At 41.6% G+C, this 27,479-nt stretch overlaps 1 protein-coding gene across 3 annotated transcripts in view; it reads right to left on the bottom strand.

Annotated features, from left to right (window-relative positions):
* The window catches only part of Hydin (HYDIN axonemal central pair apparatus protein), a 365,508-nt gene that overhangs the window by 126,466 nt on the left and 211,563 nt on the right, over positions 1 to 27,479 (bottom strand). For all 3 annotated transcript variants that reach the window (XM_010644447.3, XM_033757831.1, XM_010644442.3), the window contains exons 24-29: positions 12,631 to 12,780; positions 11,882 to 11,960; positions 9,536 to 9,643; positions 9,145 to 9,354; positions 7,727 to 7,864; positions 1,072 to 1,249 (exon numbers count right to left, since the gene is read on the bottom strand). In XM_010644447.3, coding sequence (XP_010642749.1) covers positions 1,072 to 1,249; positions 7,727 to 7,864; positions 9,145 to 9,354; positions 9,536 to 9,643; positions 11,882 to 11,960; positions 12,631 to 12,780 — 863 coding nt within the window. The remainder of the gene's footprint in view (positions 1 to 1,071; positions 1,250 to 7,726; positions 7,865 to 9,144; positions 9,355 to 9,535; positions 9,644 to 11,881; positions 11,961 to 12,630; positions 12,781 to 27,479) is intronic.

The raw sequence follows: 27,479 nt of genomic DNA, 5'->3' as shown, positions 1-27,479 counted from the left end.
ATAGAGTACCACAGTGCACACTACAGTAGCACTGCCATTGTTGTAAGTATTGTATGAAATCTAGAGATGATTTAAAGTACACAGGAGGACATGCACAGCTTCTATGCAAATATGATGGCATTTTATATAAGGAACTTGAGCATCTATGGATTTTGGCATTTCAGGAAGGTCCCAGAGCCAATTCCCTTTGGTTACTGAGGGATGAGAATTATCCTTCTCTGGCTGAAACTCTAGTTACTAGAGTGCAACACGGTCTTAGCTTCATTAACATTAGCATTCACATTTTCAGGGAGCAAACATATAGAATTTAACAAGTGATCATGAGCAGATATGTGAGTGACTTGAAGGAACGGGGCAGGAGGAAGGCTGGGGAATGAGGGCCTGGCCAAAGCTCTGTAGGGAAAGTGGATTCTGAGAAGTTCCAAGAAGTTTGGAGAGGACGAGAGGTTTTTCTTGACCCTTAGTCCTGTGCCCCATATGTCAGGAAGCAAAAGCCAGAGAATCTACAGCCGAGTTTGGGGATCTGCCAAGGTAGAAATATCAGCCTGGTATACAAGGATGGCTTTGGAGGCCACACATGACTAGAAAAGCCTTGATTAGACAACTAATAATGTCTCATTTGAACTTCAAAGCATGTGATGCCCAAATAAGGGGTCTGTGGCTGCCTTTCTGTGCAGTTATATTTTGAGAATTCGACACCTGGCGGCACGTCAGCCCTCACCTCAGCTGAGAAGACAACTATGAGTGTGGCATTAGGAAAGGGGACTCAAGGAAAACTGTGCCCCAAAGGAGCATCCACTGGACTCAAAGGCTTTTGGAAGTGAAATTTTCTGATGCCACTATACGTAAGTCAATGACGGTAAAATTGGCGGGGGAGCTTGGTTTGGGACTACCATAGGCTATAGTTTATCTCATTACACTCAGTCAAATTCAATTTTTGCCCCCTTTCTTTTCTAGCAATTGAGGAGTAACACAGAAGGGAACTAGAGGGCACTGCTTGGTAAATAAATAAATCTACAGAAGCAAAGACAAAATGTAGACCCCAATGGGAAAGACTAAGGGCAGTGGTACCTTGGAGGTTCCTGGGGAGATCCAGGCTGATCCGGGGAAAGATTCCCTCTCCACTCAGAGTGATATTTTCCGGGTCCAGGTGGGCGATCTGTATCTGGAAGCTCCTTTGAAAGATCTCAGGTATTCCGGGTAAATAGTAAACCTTCAACACTTGCTCCCTATAAGAGCTGATAAAACCCTATGCAGCAGAAAGGCCAGGGAGAACATAGGATTTTTAATTGGACTTCTGCTTCTGGGAATGTGATGGACTAAACAACCCCAGAGGCCCATTGTTCTGGTTATTCTGTACTCACACACCTCCCCCAGGGTCTTTTCCTATGACACTGTAAGGAAGTGACAAGAAAGCAATAATAGCAAGATAGGGAATATATATGAACAGATATCTCATAAAGGAGGAAACACGAAGAGCAAACAAAAAGAGTAAATTATGCTGGGCTGGGGATTTAGCTCAGTGGTTCGGTGGCCTACCTTGCAAGCGCAAGAACCTGAGTTCAATCCCCGGTACCCCCCCACAAAAAAAGTAAATTATGCTCATTTTCATGGTTCATCAGGAAACTCAAGTGAAGATCATAATAAGGATTTTTAAAACTGTAAGACTGGTAAAATGTATTCAGTTTTGGGGAGAATACGTATCACAGGAAACCCTTATGTACCTCCGGTGGGACTATCAATGGGGATAAACATTGGGAAGAACATTTTAGTATCATTTTATAAAGTTGGGCACACACATAGCCCATGACCCAGCAATTCCACCATAGAATTCCTAGGAAAACTACCTGTGGACTAGGAGACCCAGAGGGGGAAATTCATAGGAGGATTGTTTCTACTAGCAAACTGTTGGTGAGGGGGTTGGGGGGGCCAAATGTGCTTTGATAAGAAAGTGGAAATTTGCTTTCAATATAGTTAGCAAAGGAGTATTACTCAGTAGTGAAAAATAGGTGAATATAGCTACTGCGGGTGAGTATTAGAAACAGAATATTGGGTGAAAAAAATCAATTTGCACCAGACTACATTTAATCATACCTTTAAACAAATAAAGCTCAAAATAAAGCAAAGTCTTACAGAATAATGTCTCTATGAGAGCAAATACATTTAAAAAAATTTATTTATCTATTTCCAGCACTAGAAAAATGCTAGAGAAAACTATTAGGTGCTTAAAAATTTGGATAATCAGTAGAGTCAAGCACTTCGAGAATACATATGTAGGTAATAAAAATTTTAATAAAAAATTAAAAAAGAATGATAAAAACAAAATTCAGATTAGTGGTTATTGGTTACAAGGAAATAGGGAAATGAGCCCAGGCAGATTTCAGTTTAGTAGATTATATGCATACCAACACATAAGTAGATGCAAATATACTAGTAATCTTCTAGATTTAAGGATGCTGGGTTCATAGATACTGTGCTTTACATGTCAAACATGTTACATAGATTTCTTTTTGTATACATAAAATGTTAGACAGTAAAACTTTAAAAATGATGAATAAGGTCTAGGTCAGTAATCAGAAAATAAAAAGGTAGGAGAATTGCATGATTATAAATGGCCAAAGCTGGGCTGGGAATTTAGCTCAGTGGTGCCGCTTCCTGCCTCACCAGCACAAGGTCCTGAGTTCGGTCCCTGGTACCAAAACAAAGCAAAACAAACAGACCACAAAAATTAAATAAATAAATGACCAAATCTGACTGCAATCTGAACTAGGGAAAATAATATGGGACTGAGTTCCAGTTACATGAAAGTGTTACAAAAGTCATTTTTGATAGGAATATTTATAATTTTTGAATATATCTTTGATTGCATAACAGCGTAAGACTGAAGAAAAGTGAGAGAAGGAAGAAAAACATTAATGAAGCTCTGCACAAATAACGTTAATGACAACATGTTGGTATATACATATATGCACTTCATTTAGATACATGCGTACAAACTGGGGGTCCAGTAATCCTAGTAGGGTAAATGAAATGACCTCAGCTGGGCGTGGTGGCGCACACCTGTAATCCCAGCATCAGGAGGCTGAGGCAGGAGGATCGCTGTGAGTTGGAGACCAGGGCTACATAGTGAGTTTTAGGTTAGTCTCAACTACATAATGAGACCCTGTCTCAATAAACAAAACAAAACAAAAAAACCTAAAAATAAAATGACTTCAACCCCACACCTGGCTGGGACAGATGCCACAGCTGTGCTTCCCGGGAGAGGCGCTGCTTTCCTCCGCCTCTGCTCTGGTTGTGGGGAAGTTGTCTAAGCCCCTTCCTTACTGTTCTCTACTTCACCGCACACAGCTGACCCACGGCATCAAATTTCACAAGATAACCGCCCATACAAAACATTTTATGAAATTTTTCACGTATTATGGAGCGTGTGCGTGCGCAAGAGCGTGCACACAGGCATGTGTAAGGGGCCACACTGGGGAGTCAAACTGCAAGATGTGTTCTGTTTCTCGGTCTCTGGGATTCAGGCCGGCTCGCACCTTCTCTCTGCCCACTCTCCCCTCCTCCGGCAATCCGCGGCACCGAGCAGCGTGTTTTCCCGCAAAACCAGTTCCCGTGTGGAATTCTAGGGGGAAGTTTTTCTCTATTTTATTACACATTCAAACACGCGTGCACACTGTTGAGTTACGTCTATATTTGTTTTCATTTATGAGAATTTTGTCTTCATAATGGGAAAGTTGGCTTATAGAAAAAGAAAAACATACAGAGGGGGAAAATCTCATGGGGACGTACAAAGGCTGGTTCAAAAGCAAGGCACTGTCAGACACAAAGGTTAGCACAGCAGACTGGGGGCCTCTGTTCTCAGAAAGCCCAGCTGGCGCCTGGGAGCTGAGAGGCTGGGTGGGTTCTCTCCACTTCCCCCTCAGCGATGCCTCCGAGCTGTGCAAACACTCCGAGCGCCTTCGCTCCTTCTGGAATTTGGGGTTGTGCCAGGCAGATCACGTGTGCCGTGTGACAAGCTCCCAGTAAAAATGCTGGCCCCTGATGAGCTCAGAGTTTGTCACGACTCGTTGCTGGGGGACCGTAGGTCCTGCGTGACTCCACTGAGAGGACGCTTGGACGCTCATCCTGGTTTCTTCTGACTTTGTCCCGTCTGACCTTTCCCTTTGTTGATTTTAATTTGCATCCTTTATAATATAATATGATAAATCATAGTTGCAAGTATAACTTATTGCTGCATTCTATGAATATGCTACATTAAAACCAGTTCCACCAACCTTTCAAAAAATAAGTTCACGTACCATTGTTGAATAGACAAGAGTGAAAAAAAAAATCCTATTTCCTCTTATGATATCCAGTCTGGTCAAACACAGCATGAACAAAGAAATTTATGGACCTACGATCACTAATTAACAAAGATGTAAAAATAGTATTAGCTTATGAATCCAGATTACATATATACATATGTACTTTTAAATGTAGCAAAAATACAGTTTTCACATTTTCTTTTTACAATATTTTTCTTTTTAACAATGTAGAGTTAACTCACTGGTAGTACATCTAGAGCTATCCATCCTTTTAACTGCTTCATATTATTCCATCACATAGTATAAATACATTAAAAAAACTAGTTCCCTAATGATAACATTTAGTTTTAGTATATGTGCTGTAAGTGAGTACAATGGCATTTAGTCTTATTTCTTATTTCTATTTTTTGGGGGTTATTGTCATTAAAGAGTATGTAGAAAATATTCTACTATATGTATAATTTTATAAATGGGGAATATTTATGTATGATAATTAGAAATGAAATTTCTGGGTGAAAGAGTAATTTTAATAGATATTGCTAAATTGTTCTCTATAAAGTTATATCAATTTACATGGATAGCAGCAAGGCGAATTCAAGTGCTTAAAAAGAAAGTTAGAAAAAAAGGGCAAGGAAAATGTAGGACTTGTGACAAAAAGAATAGAATAAACATTAAGAAAATTTTGTAATGCAGGAAATACAATGAAAGAAATACTGTTTATTTCAGGTATAGTAATGATAAGAATGAATTAAATTTACCTATTGAAACCTAAGGCTTTTAGAGAGGTTAAAAAATGAAATTCAACTCTGTGTGTGTGTGTGTGTGTGTGTGTGTGTGTGTGTGTATTTGGTACTGGGAATCAAACTCAGGACGATGAACTATCCAGGCATGAACGGCACTGCTGAGCTACAACCCTGACCCCTCAACTATGCATATTTTATGGATGATAAACTTGAAATAGACAATGGGCAAGTGATGTAAGCCAAAAAGAAAGCAGGAATCACAACTATTTATTTTGTACTGGGGATCGAACTTGGGACCTTGCACTTGCGAAGCAGGCAGCGGAACCACGAGTTAAATCCCTGGCCTCAGGAATAACAATATTGAGATAAAGTGAAATTCAATGCAAAAAGCATTAAAAGGGAATAAGAAGCAATTTAAAATAAAGTTTACAGTCCACTTCAGAGTCATGAACTCTTTGTGTCAACACAGAAACAAAAATGTCTAAAACAAAAATTCTCACATATTTATAGGACATAGGTGGAAAATGCACAAAATTTTTAAATACTGCTTAGCAAATTGAAACAGAAAAAAATAAAGAAGATTTGAATGCTATAATTATTCAGGTTAACATAGTAGTCACCATAATCTAGATTCTATAGACTAGGAAACATTGTTTGCAGGCATTCATGAGATTAAAAAAATCATTTTAGGCCACTAAAATACATAAATAAAATCATAAAGTAGGCCCACATTATCTGATCATGATAAAAAACCTTCAATATTAACATTAATAAGAGCTTAAATAATAAAAACAAAAGTCTTAGTCATTTAGAAATAATAAAAATATATCTTACAATTATCCTTGAAAATAAAAGTAATTCTGGACAATTTAGGCAATAATGAAAATTATGATTGCAATTTATACATATTTAAAATTAAATTCTACTTTTAAAATCTATCCTTTTCCTAAAATATATAAGGTGAGGCCAAAGGTATAAGCAGGCAAATAAACAGTCTTATTGGTTTCTTTTTTTTTTGGTATTGGGGATTGAACTCAGGACCTTGTGTTTGCGAAGTAGGCACGGTGCCACTGAGCTAAATACTGGACCCTTACAGTTTTCAATATTAATCAAGAAAGAAATAATAATAGGCATTCATCTTAGAAAGTTAGAGAAACAAAACATAGGAATAAATTTAAAGAATAGCTAAGACAAATTGGAAAAAGAAGAAAAAGGAGCAGACCTTACAGATACGGAAATGTGTTTTAAAGTGCAGCAACTAAGAGTATAATGTTACCCCCCTCAAACAAGAACAGTGCTAGAATAAGGAGATATACATATGCAAAAGAATGAAAGTGGTTCCCTTTTATATACTAATAAATACTAATAAATCAATTATTATTATTATTTTTTGGTACCGGGGATCAAACTTGAGACCTTGTGCTTGTGAGGCAGGCAGCGGAACCACTGAGCTATAGCCCTGGCCCATACTTGGGATCTTGTACTTTTGAGGCAGGCAGCGGAAGAAAGGCTATTCTTTCTCCACTGAATTTTATTGGTACTCGATAGATTGCTCATAAGTGTGTTTGTTTTGTACTTTAAATACCACTCAATCAGTGTATATGTCTAGCATACATCAGCACTACATTATCTTGTTAGCAACCTTGATTTTGAAGTTCATTTTGGTGCTCTCAGGTCTCCTGTATTTTGCTATGAATTTTAAGATCAACTTTTCAATTTTTTACTAAAAAGCAAATTGGAGAATTAATAGCCATTGTACTGAAAGTATAGATCAATTCAAGGAGTATGACCATCTTAATAATATTAAATTTTCCAATCCATGAGCATGGAGTAGCCTTTCATCTTCTTAGATCTATTTTAATTCTTTCAATGATGTTTTGTACTTTTCAGATTATAGGTTTTTCATTCTTTGTTAAATTTATTCCTATGTTATTTTGATATAAATAAAACTGTATTCTTAAAAAAAAAAAGAGTATAATGTTAATGTAGGAACAGATAAGCGGGTCAAATAAGACTAGGGAGACCAGCGATAAACCTAAGATATGTGATAATTAAGGGGAAGAACAGACTTTATCATCAAAGGTGATAACATTCATTATTCTTGGATTATAATATTATGAATAATTATTTATGTATTCTTTATTTGTTTTAATATTTTTCAGTTTCTCTGTAATAATTATGCACTATTTTCACGATGAGAAAATTTCACCAGAAGTTTCTTGACACCACGCCAGTATGTCAACATGATATGAACAAGCTGTACATTTGCTTTTAAAACACAAACTCTGCAGTCTATCGGTGTTTTCACATCTACTAATAAAAACTGCTTTTATTCGGTGTAGTTAGTGGAGAGGTAGCCTTTGGGATTTACAGAGGAAGTATGAAAATATTGGTGGAAATAAAATTAGTTTTATTATCATGCAAAAATAAATCCATAGGTTGCACCTGTCTAGTTTACTGCTGTCTCCCTACTGGTTAGGAACTGGCGAATGTAGGATTTAATTAATTCTTGTTTGATAAGTAAGTGGCCTGGACTTATTTATTTTTCTTCCTTCTGAGTTCTTTGTTTCGATGATAACTTTAAAAAGTTACTCCCATAGTCCTGGCAGTGAGCTGTACTCACCTACCTCTGGGGTGTGGCCTGTGCCTTTGAATAGGCCCCTCCCACTGTCCACTCACCGACAGAGGCACGATCCGTGGCACCCCGGGGAGAAGGCTGTCTGGGGAAGACTGCTGGCCAGTTAGAACCTTGAACTCGAAGCCAACTTTCCCGGTGTTCTTCAGTGTGATCTCACGCTCTGTGACGTGGTCAAACAGCTTGAGGAGAGAAGGAAAAGAGAGCTGACAGTTCTCCCCAAGTAAAAATTAGAAAACACATTCTATTACAGCAAAGATTATTCCTAGTTGCCAAGGGGATATAAAATAAGAGAAAGTAACTGTGGAAAGGAGCTGAGCTGGTCTCACGGCACGGAAAGGTTTGGGTTTGGGCAGAGAAGAGGATGTCAGGATACTATAACAGCAAGACGGAGGTAGGAAGGACTAGGGTGAGTGAAGGTCAGTGGGCCAACCAGCTGGATCACAATCGAATGAATGAAGGACTGTAATGGGGAATTTTAGTAAGGAAATTTCTGGGTAAGGGGCACCAGTCCATAGAGGGACTTCGGCTATCCTCATGCAGGTGGAGGAATCTGGCCCTGAGTCGCTGTGTGACGAAGAAAGGAACTCATGCTGACTGAGGGCCTACAAGGCACAGCACTGACCAGGTACGTAAGTAGCCGCAACCTCCTGGTGGAGGAACAGATATGATACCAGTTCTCCTCTTCTAGGTGAAGGATACCCAGGCTCGGGAGGTGAGGGGGTGTGCCTAAGGTAACACAGTAGGAAGCAAAACAAGATATACAGCTGTGCTCTTTTCTCAGTATGACATGGCTTTCCCAAACACTTCTGGGATGAATTGGTCATAGGCTGATTGGGATGAAAGATGAAAGGCAGCTTTGGGAAAACTAACCTGCCAGCGATGTTTGCAACCCTTGCTTGCAATGGGTCTGAAGGAGCTTGTTAGAAATTCAGATTCACAGACCTACAGAATCAGAATCTGCACACGAACAGATGGATTTGAACACACACAGCATGGGCAGGCATGGCTCACTGAGGGCCTGCAGTGTGGTTACAGAGGCCAGCGGGTGAGGAAACTGACGCAGAGTGGGACCTGGCAGGGGAGGTAGCGAGCACTGGACGTTAGAAGGATGTGGGTGTAGGGGAGAGAGCAGTGGAAAAGGCTTGCACACCCGCCATCCCCACTGAGAGTGAGGAAACGGCAGTGCTACTAAGAACCAGAGAGGTGGAACGGGCGTCTGTATGCAAACAGGAGCATCCAACAAGTTGAATTCCAGGAGCTGGTGAGAAAAGCAAGGGGAGATGTCTGGTAAGTGGTTGGCAGCAGGAGGGTGATCAGGATGAGGAAAACAGATTAGGGATCCAGCGCAGGCGTGAGGCTGAGACTGAGCTTATTGGGGTTCAGGAGAGATTCAAGGATGAGAATCATTTTTCATGTGTAAGACAAAACCAGGAAGTCTCCCCCCACTGGTTTGTAGTACCTGTAGCCCATAGTCAATATCCTTGGTGTCAAAGGAATAGTTGATCACGGAAGCCTGTCCCTTCAGTATTATTTCGTAGGTGGGCCCACCTTCCACTTCGCACAGAGCTTTGGCCTGTGCCACGATGTCGCAGTGTCCATAGAAGGTGAAAGATATTTGGTGGCGGCTGTATGGCCGCAAGACTCCATAGAGGGGCAAGATGTCGAACACCTGCAGACAGAGTCATCCTACGTGAGTACGGCTGGCAGCACGACGGGCCTGCCAAGTCCTGCCCACGGACAGACAGGCCGAGCACCCTCAACACCTGTGAGATGCAAGTTACTAACACGGGGCAGGTGCTCAGTTAGAACAGGTGTACTGCAGACCTCAGGACCCAGGAGGTATTACTTACTTCTTCCATCCCCATGGAAACCAGCTCCTCTTGAAAGATCCACAGGGGTTCTTCAAAATCCAGCTGGCTCTGGCTACTTTGTGTTTCAAAAGAGCTACTTTTCCTCCCCTGGAAGTTAAAAATGTGAAAAAAAAGCTAGCAAGCATTTATAATAGATCACTGATGTGCCCCTCTCCCCTATAAAAAAGAAGTACTTTGCACATGATCGTGAAATAGTACATTTTTTTCCTAGGGAGGTAATAGGACAATGCCCCAAATGTAGGATGTCTACCACGGTGCCATTTATAATAGCGAGGTCTGGAAGCAAACTAACTGTCTGATCAAAAGGGGTTCACTTTAATAAAGTGTATGTGGTACCTGTACCCATGGAGGGTCACACAATGTGTACTGGTGGACTGTGACTGATGTACATCGCGTACTACTGAGGAACGAAGCAACTCCATTCATATAAAGTTGCACAGGCCTCTTGCAGCTGAAGGTGTGAGTGGGCATACATTCATTCTGAGATTTGTGTACAAGGTATCTGATTGTCTGATGATTGTTTCAATAGCATTTTTTTTTCTGTGAGTGATGGGATATTGAGGATTTTTGTTTTACATTTTCTGTATTATTGAATTTTCTATGATAAACATCTTTTTTCTTTTTTTTTGGTAGCGGGGATCAAACTCTGGACTTTGCACTTGTGAGGCAGGCAGCGGAACCACTGAGCTAAATCCTCAACCCTTATGACAAACATCTTTGAAAACAGAAAAAAGGCAACATTTAAAAACAAAGTTTTTTTATATACTTACATACTTTTTCTAAAACAAATTGAAAAATATTTGTAAAATTTGAAAAGAAAGCTCTAAAGAAACAAATTGATCAGTAGGTTATACTATAAATATATGTCTATATACTTTATTTATATTCTGATTTTTCAGATGACATCAAGCATGTCATCTTCCCATGTGACTGAATATTCTCCACAAGTGTCATTGAAAATATTAAAAAATAGTTGATACATATGATAGACATTTAAAATATTAAAAAAGCATATGAAGAAAAAAAAATTTGTCTCCTGTCTCAACCCTCCAATTTTTTAGTGCTCCTTTCCAGTTTCTGATATGTTTTATTTAGTTATTTTCTTTATTTGACTAGTATTTATTGAGTACCAGTTCTAGGCACTAGGGATATGATGGAGTAAAATTCCTGTCCTCATGAAGCTTGTATTCTAGAGGCATTCTATGCATATGCGAACATATCTATATACTTATTTGAGAGATAAAATACATATATGTTCGGCCTGACTGCCAAGTATTCCAGCCCCATAGCTTGATGGACATGTCTTCTCACTGATAAAATGGGAAAAGACAATAGTACTCACACTTCATAGGGTTGTTGGGAGAAGTAAAAGAGTTCATGTAAAAATAGGCTTAGAATAGAGCAATGCATGTAAGGGCTCAGAAAATGTTGGTTGCTTTTATATACTTGGTAGCACATTGTGCATCCTGTTTTGCACCTAGCATTTTAACTAAATATATCACAGATTTCCCAAATGAGTATATAGAGGACTTTCTCATTTTTTAAAAAGAATTCATTGCATTGCAGTGTGCAGATGTAATTCAATTTATTCAATTAGCCTGTTATTGGTGGAATTCAGTTGTTTCCACTTTTTCTTGCTTTCACAAACAAAAGTGTGGTGTACAAGGATCGTCACATGTCTTTATGTAAGCACAGAGGCCTAGCCGGGAAATACTTTTCTAGATGAGGAATTATGTGCTTTAAATTTTGATATGCCTGCAAAGTTGCACATCACAGAAGTTATGCCAATTCACACTCTGCCTTACAAAGTATGAAAATGCCTGCTCACACCTGTGCACTGCTGCGACTGATATGAAGTCTATTTAAAAATATTATATGGCATCATGGACACACAGCTATTGCTAAAGTGTCACGACAAACATCTTTTCAAATCTTTGTGTGATGCTTTCCTTAGGGTATCATTCTAGAAGGAGAATTTAAGGGTATACATTTTGAAATTCTCTTGATCATCTCATTTTTACTATGGAAGTTCTGAGAAAAATGTTTCTCTTTTAGTAACCTCTATGTAGGGGGTAGGAAGAACACAAGGTGACCCAGGTTTGGAGATGCAGTAATTGGCTTTTCCATCATGGAGGAGATCTATGTCCTGGGCTCACAGTAGGGTATTGAAGGAAGGTTTAGTTGAGGCGTGATCTGAATAAATCTATGCAGCCTCTTTCCAGCTCAACCTCTGCACTGCACTTGCCTCTCTGTTCCTGAATCTGCCTTCATTTTTGGGAAGGACCCTCTCCTGGTCAACCCTCCCCCAGGGCAAAGGAGTCATACATCTGAGATCAAGGTGGATGCTCTGAGTTTCTTCAGTTCTTTTTCTTCAGGTCCAGCATCTTCAACCGTCAGGGAAGTCCTGAGGAGTTTAATGAAATAGAGTGTCACTCACGTGGCAGCAGTGACTGCACAATCTCAGCTATAGCTCCCTGCCCTGGCTTCCTCTTTCCCTCTGCTCACCCCAAGAGGAAGGAAAGGTCTCATTCATGGAACACCTTTCTTAAGAGGTCAGCTTGCAGTGCTGGGCTGCCTCTGCTCCCAAATGTGAAGTCTAGGCCTCTAACCTGGTCAACTTTCTGTAGGCTCCAGCCTTCTTTGCTGGAGGATCAAGGCTATGCCCAATTTAACAAAAAGTTCTAGGGAGCTCCACCAATTAATTCTTTAGATGACCTGGACGGGTCCTCAGTGCTCTATGTTAAATTTCATAACTTATCGGAGCATTTTATGGTGAGGATTCAGTGGTCAGTGGATTATCTGCTTATTCCCATGGGTCTGATGCAGCTGTAGACCTTTACCCTATGCAGAGGGCAATGTGAAGGGCTCCATCCCCCAGGGTTCAGAATTCTATATCCTCCTGAGGGCACAGAGGGGTGACCCAGGGCTTATCCCATAGAAGACACTCACTCATGAACTGTTAGCTGTTTGATGGTTGAATGAATACATGGGAATAGGTACTGCAGATGTAAGAGAGATTACAGAAAATAATGCTACCGAAGAAAAATCCATGCTGTGTTTTCGTTTTCACTTACTTCATAGAATCACTTAAAACTGCATCAGCAGACTTGAGTGTTGCTGAGACTGATGGTGAGTTGGCAGGCAGTGAGGTTACTGGGATAGACTCTGTCTGGGATGTGGGGGTGGTAGAGAGCTTCTTTGTCCATGTCACAAACCTACAGAGACTGGAGGGAACAGGGAGGTGACACAGGTGCACATCAGCTGTTGTAAAGTGGTGGCCAGTGGGTGCTCACTTTCAAAGGTCAGATTCCCAATCTTGGACCAGACAGAATTAGAAGGACCACCCTGTAACCTCCCTTGCACTTGCCTTCTTCAAGTCTTAGCTAAGGTTTCATTTGTTCCTGAAGTTTTCTGACCACCTGTCCTTTTGGGTCTGGTATCTCTCCTCTGAGCATCAACAGGCTTCTGGGCTCCTACACATGGACTCATCTTTCCTATCCCTGTTAGACCGTGAGCTCAATGAGGAGTTGAATCAAATAAGGTATCTGATACAGATAACTGGAAAGTGTGGCCAGGACTAGGACACCTCTCCAGGGTCCTGGACGTGTGGGCACAGGCTTTTCACATGACTCTGCCTCCTTTTACTGTGTCATGGGTGCCTTGCTTGTCTCACCCTAGCCCTGGTCCCACTGCTAAGCTTTGCGGCCACTCAAGTTGGTGGTGCTGAAGTCTCTCTGTCCGGGTTTCACTGATGACAAAGGCCTTTGAATGTCATGAAGGCCAAGGTGGTTGGGTCACCCCCATCCTTCCTGTCACCCTGGTGGTTTTGGACTCTTCTCTTCCCCTTCCTCACTCATCTCGAGCCCCTGACATTAACTTCAACCCAACTTCACTTGTATATTCATTCTGGCCTCATGTGAACTCAGAGGATCAGCACAAATACCTACTATACGAAGCTCCCACCACCATCCAGCTTCCCTTTGCAGGAAATCCTCCCTCTCTCTGAACTCTCACAGAAGCTCATCCGCACTTCTTTTCGGAGACGTCACCCCTCCCCAATGTCTTCAGAGTTTCATTTCTAAACTTTGGGTGTTCTACTGCCACTTTCGTAATGTTTGCCATATTAAGTATTACCTAACAAAGCAATTTTATTGAGGAATAATTCATCTCCAAAATGCACTCATAACTACAATTTGATGATATTTTAACCACCTTTGTGTACCACTCTATTAACAGACAGAATGTTTACATCATCTGATAAAGTGCCACATGCTTTATGTCACTATAGATTTGCTACAGTTTCATAATACTTTTTTGCATCTGACTTCTTTTGTTCAGCATAATGTTGCTGAGATTTATCATGTTACATGGAAGAACAGGCCTTTTTTTTTTGCTTAGTAACTGAGCAGTATTTCAAAGCATGGATGTTGATCTTGTTGATAGACACCTAGGCCATTTCCAGCTTTAGATGCTATTGATAACATTGCTATAAACATTTGTGTGCAAGTCTTTGTGTGTTCATATGTTTTCATTCTTTGCTCTAGTTTGGATCTGGAATGTCCATGAAGGACCCTGTGCTAAATGTTTGGACTCCAGCTTGGTACCACTGACAGGTGGGTGGTGGAACTCGGGAGATGGGTCCTACTGGGAGATCTAAGGATCACTGAGAAATGCTCTGCCAGGGGATAGTGAGGCTCTCTGGCCTCTTCCTTGCTTTGCTCTCTAGCAATGAGGTGATCAAAGGTGATGAGATGAGTGATTTTGCTCTGCCGTCTGCCCCCACGATACGTTGCATTGTCCACCACAGGCTCCAAAGAAACAGGGCCAACCAATTGGTCTCGGGCTAAAAATTCCAAAACTGTGAGCCAAATACAACTCTATGAAGGGAAAGAAGAAAAAAAAGGGGCGAAGGAAAAAGTGGAAACAAAACTTATGTATATAGGGAGGGGTAGAGGAGTTGAAGGGAGGGAAGGGGAATGGGAAAAAATAAGAATCAAGATATATCATGTACAGGTACAAAATCTCAATGATGACTGTGATCATAATGTGTACCTAAAACGTACCAATAAACTTAATGTATAAAACATTTTCTAAGTTGAATATATTAGATATTTGTTATGCTAATGGAAAGCTAACATTCTTCTTGGGCAAAATGATAGGAAGGGAAAGGCTGGGTTATACAGTAAATGTATATTTAACAATATAGGAAACTGTCAAAGAGTTTTCCACCATGGGTGTACCACTTTATAGGACCACCTGTAGTGTGTGAGAGTTCTGGTTGGACACATCTTCACCTATGTGTGGTATTCAATCTTTTAAATTTTATCCATTTGATGATGGTATAGTGATAATACACTGTGTGTTTATTAATAGGCTTATTTTAAAGGAAAATTTTATATTACTATTATAAATGAAAACCCAATATTATCTACCATTGAAAAATCAATTGAAAAAAAACAGTATTGTTTTCTTGACTGGTGAGAGCTCTAAGCTGAACTTTGTTTGCTTGATTTAAGAAGGAATATCAGTTCACTTTCCCTTGGGGAAACATAGGGCTAGAACCATCCATGGCTGGGGTTATTACTCTATAGAACGGTGAGCTCTTGCAGTGCAGGAGCCAAGGTGTTTCCTCTTTATAGCTCCAGAACACAGGGTCTAATACACAGAGCATGAGCTCAATAGACGTTTGATTGAATGGAGAGGTAGATGGTTGGGAAGATGGATGGGTGGATGGGTGGGAGGGTGAGTAGCTAAATGAGAACAATTGACAGCTTGCAGGGTAATGTGGCTGTTCTGCATCCACAGTCCCATCTCAGATGGCCTTGGAGAAGTGAGGGAAAAGCTCTTTTCATCTTTCCAAGCTTGCATCTGGCTTGTTCCAGACCAGATGTCTGTAGTTGACTTTACCTTAGGTTGAATCCACATCATTCTGACCAGAGAATCCACACTGGGCTGGATGCAAGAAAAATCTCCTGGGAAACATTTTAAAATAAATATTCTTGAACCCCATCCTTTGGGAAAATTCTGATTCAGCAGGTCTTAAGTAGGGCCCAGGCATTAGACTTCTTTAGTCTTCTCAGGTACTTCTAAATGGACAGCCAGACAGAAGAGTCACCGTGGGTGGGAATGGCAACATGACAGCTCAGGATGGAGCTGATAATTAACGTGGGGTTAGTACTGAAGCCGTACCAGTTAGGGGCAGTGGAGGCCAGGAAAGGGCAATTCTGAGCACTTATTAAATCACCCGAGTCAGCAGAGATGCCCGAGGGGACCCTGTGTTGGTTGCTGCACACACAAAATAACACTCTTGTATCCATTTACACCCCCTGGGCTGCTGTGCTGAATGAAAAGAGAGTATGTGGGAATAGCTGTAAAGGAAAAATACAAAGCTACACAGTGTCTGCCTACCTGAGGGGAACAACACCTCAGTTGCCAATGATACCTGGATAACTAGGAAGTGAGAGGTCTCTTCGGAAACACAGAGAGGAGATGGTAATGCAGCCCTTCTTGCTGGTAGCCTGCACCCCAGGTGACAGGATCAAAGCTTTAACTTATTTAACCTTTATCAATATCAAGCCTTTAACTTATTTAAATAGGAAAACCTGATCCAGAAAATGGAATCAGAACATCGTTAGAGTTTTTTGTTTTTTTGGATCAGACCTCATTTTATCCTCAGGTATAGATGATTACTTTGCTGCTATACTGACCCAAACAGGATTAGATTTACTTATTTTTGGAAAAGAGTGCATAACAAACAGGAAAATCAATATTTCTCCAATTCCAGAGCTGCCTGTATCAGAATTGCTAGAGAAGCTAGGAAAGGGACAGCCCCTTTGGCTAAAACAGAATTATATGAATGTCCTACACTTGCTGACCAGCAAGCACTGGCTTAGGATCAGCAGTTTCTCCCTTCATGTTTTATTCTGAACTCTTGGATAAGGATCAATATGTTCTTTTGTGCTGCAAATCATAAAAAAAAAAAAGTAAAGAAGAAAAAAAAAAAAGAAGAAGAAAAAAATCCACCATGTTCATTTTCTGTTCTCTCTTCACTGGAAGCAAGATTGTGCCAAAATAAAGCCCCAGAGAACAAGAGTGTGTTCCAGTGGATATTCTGCAGTGGAGCTCACATGTTTGCAGATGGAAAAGTGTATGTGAGATGCGCGCTGAAGTCTGTGCCAGGCAGCCCAGGTCTCGGGGGCAGAAAAGACAGCAGGGCAGGCATCCTTACAGTAGACACAGTGACTTCTAATTCACTGATTCATTAGACTTGGATCTCAGTGTCCACTGCTCCAGGTGAGAAGAGCCCCTGCCTCTGGCTGTATAAAAAGGGCCACAGATGTGCTTTGTTTATCTGGAGAAAGAGGGGCTGCATATGCTGTTTTCAAAGTAATGACTGTGGCAGATGCTGTTATGCACTGTCTGGGTCCCCTTAGGAGATGCGCTCATCACCTGGGCACCGTGGATGTTCACTGCACTCTTCTCTGGAGCATTGCCCTGCCTCACCAGCCCTCAGCTGCCCAGGAGATCATATCCTGCCTCCCCTAGGGCTCAGCTCATCGGGAAAGGCCTGATGGATGGGGGTGGTGCTGCAAGGGCCCAGCCTCCTTTGCTCTGGATTGAACAAACTCTATTGTCCAGAGTCCCCCTTGGGATCAGGCCGATGTGATTCTGAAACCACATCTTCCTCTGTTTCCCCCTGCCCACTCTAGCTCCCCTTAGCTTTCACACTTTCTCCCGAAAGCTCTCCCTCAGCGAAGGATCCTAAGAGCAATCATCTAGGCTCTGCACTGTGTGGTTCCAAAGATGAGAGACCCTTGCTTTGAGGGTCTTAGAGGCCAGTGGGTCAGTCAGACACAGAGAGGGCATGATTCAGGGTACAGGTGCTCCCACCAGAGAAGTACGGGCTGCACAGAGGGTTGGAGAAAAGTGGTTACTAGTTGGCTGATGTGGCCCGAGTTTGAGTTTTGACTTCACCACTTATGCACTGTGTGACCTGGATACCGTGCTAGGGACAGACCCTCCTCATCCGCTTGTCGTGAAATGTAGTTCATGTAAAAATCCTGGCCCTGTGCCTCAATCATGTCATGTTCAGTGAATGGGGGCTGTTCTGGTGTTGGGGCTTGGTGGGGATTACAGCCATGTCTGGACTGAAACAAGGCCCAGAATGACTGTCCTGGATGCACGAGGAAGTTCAGGATGGAGAATAGAGTCTAACTGTATTTAAAATGAAGAGCAATGCTTTTGGGGAAGAGTGGAAAAGATAGATAAACGCAGGGAAATGTATCTGTAAAGGAAAAAGAACAAAAAGAGCCTGGCTCTCCTAGGGATGACTGAGTTGGTTGAAGGAACAGGGGGCGTGTAGGTGCCAGATGGAAGGAGACGATGATGATGATGATGTCAGTGATGGCGATGGTGAAGAGCTAAGAAGCTGTGAGTTGGGGCCAGTGGAGGCAGGTGTGGCGTGAAGGGGGAACGGTAACTAGGAGGACAGAGGGGGCACTGTTTCCCTTGCTGCCAGTTTAGTTTCACTGCTCTTGCACGCCTCCTCCCTCCTGGGCATTGGAAGATGTGGTTGTGAAGCACAAACAGCAAATATAGAGGGACACAGGCGATCCACTTTTGCCTCCTCTTATTTCCGTCCTTTCTTTCTAGCAAACCACTCAGCCTTGCTCACGGACAGGACATGGGAGTGGTGGGAAGAAAAGCATCTTGGGATGTGCAGTAGAGCCCAGGGTCCTGGTCCTGTCATTCCCCCTTCTCAGGCTCTACTGTCTGTAGAACTCCCCAGTCCTCTCCACATTTACCTCCACTTCTTTGACCAAGGCTGCTCCTATCTTTGTTTGGATTTCCAACACCGATTTCTGTGTGGTTTTCCTGATTTCCATTTTTATGTATATATGATGCAGAAATAGGAAACATCCTACTGGGTCTTGTTTTCCACCACGGTTTATAGCATACTTCAGAGTTTTGGTTGTTTTAGGGTTATCCGCTTTTAATCCAGGCTCCATTCTGAAGCCCGAGTGAAATTTCTGATCGTTTCACTCCTCCATTTAAAATTTTCTAGAAGATTCTCACATTTTCCCGAGAATAGAGCCCACACTCCTTACTGAGGTTTACATGGCCCTTTATAGTCAAGCTACCCATTCTTTGATCACTGTCCCTGAGCCTTTCTGTCCTCAATTCTTGCGCCTTGTCTGCCTGGGTCTAGACCAAACTTCTCCAAATCCCAAGAAGGTTGTTTCCCATCCACAGGCCTTGGAGTACACCCTCCCTTGATCTGAAATACTCATCTTTTTTGTCCAGTAAACATCTACGTAAACGTGAAGCCCTGGCTTTGTTAGCTTCGATGGGACATTTTCCCGGACCCCCAGACCTATGAGAAGGGGCCATCTCCATGCTTCCACAGATCTTGTTATAATTCACTCGGCAGTAGGGGCGGGAGCTCTGGATGCCTCCTTACTGCTGTCCCTAGCACTTGCTACCGTACCAAGCTGCGAAGTGATGCTCAATATTTGTCGAATGAATGAATAATTCTAGTCAAAACTCCTGTAGTGCCCTGTACTAAGAAGTGTTTGGAAGACCCTATTTTGTCCACGATATATCATATGATATAAAGATGGCCTCGATGACTCTCCAATTCCTGTGCCATGGCCCTTTGCATTGCAACTTTGCCTTTCCTCTTCCCATCAATAGGGAGAGTCTGTTTTCTTCAGACCTTGAATCTGGGCTTGACTTGACTTCTTTAGCCAATGAGGAATTAGAAAATGTGACACAAGCATCAACTTTTTGATCTGGCGCCATTAGGTTGTTTTGCACGCGCCTCTTCTGCCTCTCAGCTTCTTTCATTTTGTAAATAAACTTGCCATTCCTTCCTTCTGAATCCACAGATTACAAACCTGCTCCAGCTGCGTAGGCCCTGATTCCTCTTTATAAATGGAGCCGACTGGAAACACTGCTTTGAATTGTACTGCACATGAGCAAATTCCTGAGCTCCCTGGGCATAAATGCAAAGTCCCTACCATGTCTCCACCCTTATTGTTCAGATTTGTGATCTTACACTTGCTGACTTCCCCAACACTGGGAAGCAAATGATATGTGGAAACAGGGGGATGGTCGTGGCTTCCCCTTCTGTCCCTAGCTCTGCCACATGAGAAAGGGAAGCTGAACCACAGACACCAGCCCACTATGGAAAGCAGCCGACCCTTCCTCTTTGACATCATTGTGTTCCGACTGGATACTTGTGCTAAGGAGAAGGTGAGGAGAGATAACTGAGGAGCCGAAACGCAAATAACCAGACCCTACGGGATGTTACAGATATTCAGAAGGAGTCCCAGCGGGACTTTCTGGAATAGTGGGTCTTGCTGCTGATTGTCCTTTGGGATCATCTGTGGAAACTTACAAAAGATGGATGCCTGAGACCCAACCACAGAGATTCTGATTTACTCGGCATCAGTCTGCTTCAAAGCTCCTAACATGATTCGAATGTGCACCGAAGGCTGACGGCTCCTGACTAGAAGACGGTAGGGAGAAGGCCACAAAAAAATGGTAAAGGAAGTGTATTAGGTAGAAGCCCAAGGAAACAAGTACAACCAACCATATTTATCATTCATTCTCTACCAGGTACTGGGCACTTGATAAGCACTGCCTAATTTATCTTCACAATAGGGTACTGTAATTATTCTGTCTTTAGATGACAGACCTGAGGCTCAGAGAGCAAGTAATGGCCGAGCTAAGTTAGTCTGATGTCAGAGCGCATGTTCTTAGCAACCTTGCCAGAGAATCTACCTGATCAACTGGGAAGGGCTCTCCTGGGTTACTTCATGCCATATCACGCCCCAGGCAGCAAATCTAAAGCAGGCCTTTTTATGTTAATGTGACCGGAACCCACAACACAAGGAACACACAATATATCATTTAGAACCTTCTCTTGGAAGAAGATCCCATCCTGATTGTTGTCTAGAAAAAACAAACAAACAAACAAACAAACAAAAACACCAAGACATCACGGATCTTGCCCTTCAAATGATTTCCCAGGACGGATTTTGCTGTGAGGCAAGAACTAGAGGATTTTGATTAGAATCTACCCTGAAGTCCTCTGGAGGGATTTCTGTGTGAAAGGGCCACTTCTATCAAGCTCCAGAAGGTGTCCCCACTGCTACATGATCTTGGAAAGGCCACCAAACAGGTAAACTGTGAAATCTCCCCTACAATCTGATCAGCTTCAAAGCTCTTGAGAAGTACTTTCATATTTGTGTAGTTTTTAAAGTCAGTTTCTTGACTGTCTGGCCTCTCACAGACGGAGCTTGCTCTGGGGGAATTTTAATTAATACCAGTGCAAAGATAAATCAAACTAACTCTCTGTGAATTGTATCACTAAATGAGCTGAGCAGACATAACCCTGACTCAGTTCAGATCTGCATTGATAATTTTCACTGATTTCTTTAGAAGCCAGCTTAGCTTGCACTGAATCTCTAAAAGGCAGATGCTTTCCACCGATATTAGAGACAGTGGGAAAATACCTTAAAAAGAACGAATCTATAATAAGGTGACTAGATTTCCTCTATAGTAATGTAAAAGCAGGACAAAAAGTTTTACAATACTCAAAGCTCAAGTGAGAAAATTTCCCACTAATTTATCTATATCTCAACAGATGTGAAACCTCAGGAAACTGACCTAAACTGAATTGCAAATAGAAGCAGACTATATGGGTGCTTGACAGAGGGACAAGTTTTAAGTTCAATATAAAGGAACTAATATGGCCTACTTACTCTTCAGGTCTCCCTCTGCTTGGCCTTGAGTCACAGGTTTGAGGTCAAAGGTTTGAGGGGCAGATTTGAGGTCAACTCTCAGCTTCTGAGGTTAATCTGATCCCCTGGTCAGAAAAAGTAGTTGATCTGTTGCAGCAGGAGTGGAGATTCTTGTTGGCTTGGCTACAGGAAGCCTGGAGGACCAAGCGAAGTCTCTGGGGACATCAGTAAAGGGAGTGCAAGGCAGCCTGTGTTTTCTGTCACGGGGCACTTCAGTTTACTAATAATTGCATATTTGTAACAGGACAATGAAAGGTGGACATTCACTTTATTATTATTCTTAGGCTGCACAAACGCATTACATACACTTTTGCACATATCATATAATTTCACACACAAGCCAGAGTGGTGTCAAGGAACACATGGAGTAAGCAAAGGCCTTCCCTGGCTAATGGGATCAGTACTGACCTTGCGGAGAGGCAGATTCAGTTAAGTGAGGGGCCACAAAGGCAGTCTGAGTTGGGTTGGGGGCAGAGGAGGAGTGATAAGTGTATTCCATCTCTTTATCATTGCCTGTTACAAAGTTGGCGATTTACACAGAAGATTAAGAGAAAGGCTTTCTAAGACATGGTGTTGGGTGAGCAAAGGAGGGCACAGGAACAGAAAGGCTCAGGAAGGTTGGAAGAAGAGGGACCCATCCCAGTCGTTGCCTGGATAAGAAAAACAAGACACTATGGACCTTGCCCTTGGAAGTGATTTCCCAGAAAGGGTTTTGCGGCGGTGTGGGTAGCACAGGACCATGACCAGAATCTACACAGAAGCTCCATAGAGGGAGCTGAGAAAGGGACAGGAAGCTCCACAATATCAGGGCGTGGGGAGGTTATTGATAGAGAGGAGTAGGCAGGAGTGTTGGTTTTGAATAACAGCAGAGACTACTTTCTGTATATTTGAAAACACTCTTAAATTTTACAAAATGCGGAGGGCTCCTCTTCCTCCTGAATCAGAGGGAAGGAAAGAAGCTGATGAAAGTTGAGCCTGAAGAAAAGCTATCATTGGTGGGCTGTGGCTAAGGGAGAGCAGAGGGCAGAAAGCCACCTGGCCCAGTGCTGGGAGGATCCTGGAGGGCTGATCTGGGTGGGACGAGGGCAGGGTGGAGGGAAGGGTCAATCTAGGAAGCACTGCTGAACAAAACCTGAGGTACAGAGAGGGTTCTGAGAAGGGAAAGGCAGGACTGAGGAAAGATCACACAAAACCAGACAGGCCAGGGGGATACGCAGGGCCTTGGGAATGTTCCCAGTCAACTTTACTGGTTGTTTTCCAGAGTGACGGCAGCATCAGTCGAAACTAACATTTCCAACAACACTTGCGATGGTCACATTTAATTTTATTCAATCTGGTAGGTATAGCTGCTGCTTTAATTTCCATTTTCAAGATTACTAATGAAGTAGAACATCTTTTTCTTCTTTATTGGTCACTCATATATCTTTTTTTTCCTGTGAAATAGTTGCTCATCATGTTCTCTCATTTTAAAATCCAATGATGTCTTTTCCTGCAAAGCCATTATTCATATATTGTGTACACCAATCATTTGGAGATACTTTATATGTTAAAATTTTCTCTCAGTTTGTGACTTGTCTTTTCAATCTTTTTTTCTGGTATCTTTTGATGAATAGAAGCTCTCAAGCTTGATACAGAAATTATGAATAATTTCATTATGGCTTTGTGTTTTTTGTATCTTATTTAAGAAATTCTTCCTTACTCAGAGATCGTCAAGACATTACTCCATATCTTCTTCCTCTTCCTCTTCCTCCTCCTTCTCTTCCTCCATCTTCCTAAATCCCTGGCCCATCTGATATTTTCTTTTAATTTAAAAAATTTGACTTTCACATTTATATCTTTAACCCATATGGAATTAATTTCTTATATAAGGTAGGTTTAGAGATCATTTCTGATTTTTTTCTATACAGATAACATATTGTCCCTGGGTTACTTTCATTCAAAAGTTTCAATTTTGTCATGTTTCCACGAATTTGTGGGTTTGTTTCTGGCCTCTCTGTGCTGTTCTTTCATTCTGTTTGCCTCTTGTACACGGATGCATTTTTAACGTTATTATATTTTTGCATTTTGGAGTGGCTTGGCTATTCTCACACCTTTCCTCTTTCATATAAATTTTAGGATCAACCTGTCAGGATTTTGATTGGAATTGCATGGTAGCTATAGATCATTGTGGGAAGAAATGACATCTTTACTAAATTGAGTCTTTTAAATCAATGAAAAAATACGTATCACCATTTATTAAGGTTTCCTTTAGTGACTTTTAATAAAATTATTTTATATAGGTATATTTTGAGTTTTTTGGAAGCTGCGTTATGAAAAAGTTTTTTATTGTGTTCTATTTTCCATTTGTGCTATACAGATATGCAAATGATCATTATAACTTTATACCAATCCATCTTCATTAAGTTGTTTTACTAGTTCTAGTAAGTTGTCTGTGAGATTATTTTTTGTTTTCCATGCAGATAATCATGAAATTACCATTTAAATTCTTCCTTTCCAAATCTAGTTCCTTTTATTTATTTTTGTATCTTTCTCACTGGCTAGGATCTGTAATAAATCACTGACTAGAAATGGAACTCTTCTTTTTGTTTTATTTCCTAGCTCCCTGAGGACTCCTCTTGCATTTGCCTGCTATATCCTTTTCATTCTTCCACTTTTATATTTCATTCTGTCTTTATTTTTCAGGTGAGGTCTTTAAAAAATAGAATATTGTGAGTAAAACCCCAAAACACAGTCTTTTCATAATTCTTTTTTATTTATGATGAGTTCAACTACTAATACATTTAAGTTTATATCATTTTATTTTATACTTTTATGTGTTTTACTCTTTCCACATATCTTTCCCATGTTATCTTTCTCCCAAACTTTTGATTTTGATTGGGTCTTTCTCCATTTTATCTTTCCTCTTCCAAGTACTTTTATTTCGTTTTTAGAATTAAATTTACTATCTAAAATGTAACTTTTTCCTCTTCTTGAGTAATTCCATATAATCTCTAATCTCTCCCCTCCTGCCCTCAATAACATTTTGATTCTATATTGACATTAATCTCATAATTTGTGGATTATTATTTTATTAGGTACTGGTAGCTGAAATTTATGCATAAGGATAACATTTTCTTGGTTCAGAAGTCCCTGTTTCCTCTCAGTTTCTATCTCAGTCTGGGATAATTTCCCTTCTCCCTCCAGTACACCCAGTAGCGTGACCTTTGCCGAAGGTCTGTTGAGAATGACCTCCAGCAGTGGTGTGTTCCACGGATGGTTGTTTCTGCTGAGCAACTCATGGCAGTTCACATAACTCTCCTACTTACAACCCTCCCAGGGCTTTGTGCCACATTTTGAAAAACATCCAGCTCCTCAGTGTAGCTTTCAGTGACCTATTTGGGCTGCCTCACAGAACTTTCCCACCACATTGTTCCCATTCTCTCTGACTGATTGGCTTCGCATGGCCTTTTTAGTTTTCTAATGTTTCCTCCTACATTGAATGATCTAAATTTTTTAAAAATTAAACATGGCTGTGGGCTAAATTGGTCTCCCACAATTCCTATGTTGAAGTCTTTTTCTTCGTTTACTCAGTACATATGTTTTCAGATAGTCTTTGCAGAAGTAATTAAGAAGAGGCCGTCAGGGTAGACCCTAACCCAATATGACTGGTGTTCTTCTAAGAGGAGGAATCTAGTCGGAGAGTGTGCAGAGGGGAGACAGTGTGAACACCTAGCCTGAAGACGGCCATCTATAAGAGAAAGGCCTGGAACAATTCCTTCCCTCATGGTCCTCAGAAGGAATCAGCTGTGCCCACACCTTGATTTCAGGATTTTAGCCTCCAGATCTGTGAGAAAGCAAATTTCTGTTGTTTAAGGCACCCACACTCAGATTCCTGGGGACATTTTTTTTTTTTTTTGGAGAAATCTTGTCAGCTTGTCTCTACTTTAAAAATAAAACAAAAGAAAAAAGTACATATTTAAATTGGTATTTTGACTCACCATATTACTGGAAATGGGAATGTTTTCTCTCTCCCCTTTAAAGAAATGTATTCTTCTTGGTTTATGTGGCTGCTTTCTTCTGACTCTCTTACCATGTTTTTTCTTGGTCTCCTTGCTGAGTCCTCTAATTTTACCTACCCTTTAAATAGAAGCTCTATTCTTGCTCTGAGAACCACAGAATGTTAACACTGAAAACACATTGTCCTGACATCCCTAGCTCCTCCCCCTAAAAGTGCAAAGGGCCAAGACTGAGAAGACAAGACCACCGAGCCACCAAACTTCTCATGTGTCACACTGGGCCGAGCAGGACTCAGATTTCCGTCCTCATCGTCGCTACTTCCAGTTTCCAAATTCTTAACCAAACAGATGGGGCTAGGGGCACATGGCCATACTGTGTCATGAGGAGCTAAGGTGTATCACAGAGATTTGCGGATTTGTGTAAAAATATCATCACACGCACCCCTGGAGTCCATTCCTATCATCAGTCTGGTGCCACACAGCACCTTCCTAGTCACCATGCCGCTTGGTGAAGGAGCTCAAGTTTCTACTTTCTACATTAATTCTTACTCCGTGGGGAGGTATAGTGTTAGCTATTCACGGAGCCTTTTCATGATCATTTCTAGTCACAGACCTTCGTTCTCCTTCCAAGACTGCTTTTCAACTACTGTATCTAGTTGCTTCAACGCAGATGGCAGCCTTGGTGCACCCTCTCCTATTCCACCCAGTCCCTTGGGAAGTCCCATCCTTTTTCCTCTGCAATCCTGCCCAGATGGCAGGTTCCTGAAGTTACCAAGGTCCTTGGTGGCCCAGAGCCTTGCATATTAAACCATGTGCCTTTAGGATCTTACTTGTCAATTTCTCTTTCTGAGTCCTCCTGAAGTGAACCCGAGTTCTTCCCCAACTTGCTTCTGTTTCCTTGTTGCTCTATACTTAGGGCTGCTTGATTTTTAAGAGGCCAACAGGGTTTTTTCCCAGTGTTTAAAACTTTGAAACAAAAGGCTTAAAAACGAGGTCTCTGGCTTGTGCTGTGGTTTCCCACATGAAATTCTGGAAGGAAGGGCCAATTGCACACAAAGTCCTTGCTTTCCAAGGGCAGGAAAGTAACAGGGTTGTCCCCTTGTTCCTCAGCACACAGGTTGTGTTTTGAACATATGCACTCTTTCAGAGCAACTGGGGAAACACTAAGACCACCACCACACCACCAAAAACGTTACCATTTTCAACTATTTACTATGTTATGGGAATTAACTTTTCACAACTCTATTCAGAGCACAAACATGCTGGTGCACCTTGTTTCCAACAACCCCAACAGCCAGTGTTAGTAATTGTGGCAGGCAGAACAGTGGCACTCCCAAAGAAACCTGCGCCCTGATCCCTGATACCTCTGGCTGTGTTAACTTCCATGGCAAAAGCTTTGGTAGATCTGACTAAGTTAAGAGAATTCAGATGAGGGGATTATACTGGGTCATCCAAGTGGGTCCAATGCAAGAGTTCTTAAAAGTGGAAAAGGAAGCAGCAGAAGAATCACAGAAAGGCACAAAAGCAGGGTCAAAGAGATGCTGTACTGCTGACTTTGACGACTGGGAGGGGCTGCAAGTCAAGGAATGTTGACAGCCCCTAGATGCCAACAAGGAAATGGGTCTTCTCAGTCTTCAAAAGAAGGCAGCACTGCCAATATCCTGCTCTTGGCCCAGGGAGGCTCATGGTAGACTTCCAACCTTGACAACTATAAGGTGATCAATTTATATTGTTTTCAGTTACTAAACTTTTGGTAAGTTGCTATGATGGAAAATAAATAAAGGAACAGCTGACATGCACTGACAGTTTACTATGTGTCCAGTACTTCGCATGCAGGAGCCAAGCACTGGTCAGTTCCTGGAAGAAACAATGACAAGATTTTCCTGGGAGTTGAAAGACTCAGGTACAGAGTAATTGATGTCTTTTTGAATTTAATGTGTTCTATGGGATGACTTGCACCTGGTCCTCTAATTCATGTGTTGAAACCCTAATCCCCAGAGTGATAGTATTTGGAGTTGGGTCCTTTGGAGATGATTAGGTTGAGATAAGGTAATAAGGGTGGGGTCCTCAAGAGATTAGTGCTCCTAAAAAAAGACACTAGAGTTCTCGCTCTCCCTCTAC

The sequence above is a fragment of the Fukomys damarensis genome, unplaced genomic scaffold (genome assembly GCF_012274545.1).
Source record: "Fukomys damarensis isolate Sample0158 unplaced genomic scaffold, DMR_v1.0_HiC HiC_scaffold_32, whole genome shotgun sequence".
Lineage (NCBI taxonomy): Eukaryota > Metazoa > Chordata > Mammalia > Rodentia > Bathyergidae > Fukomys > Fukomys damarensis.
Note: the sequence above shows the minus strand (reverse complement) of the source record. Positions and strands in the feature narration are given on the sequence as shown.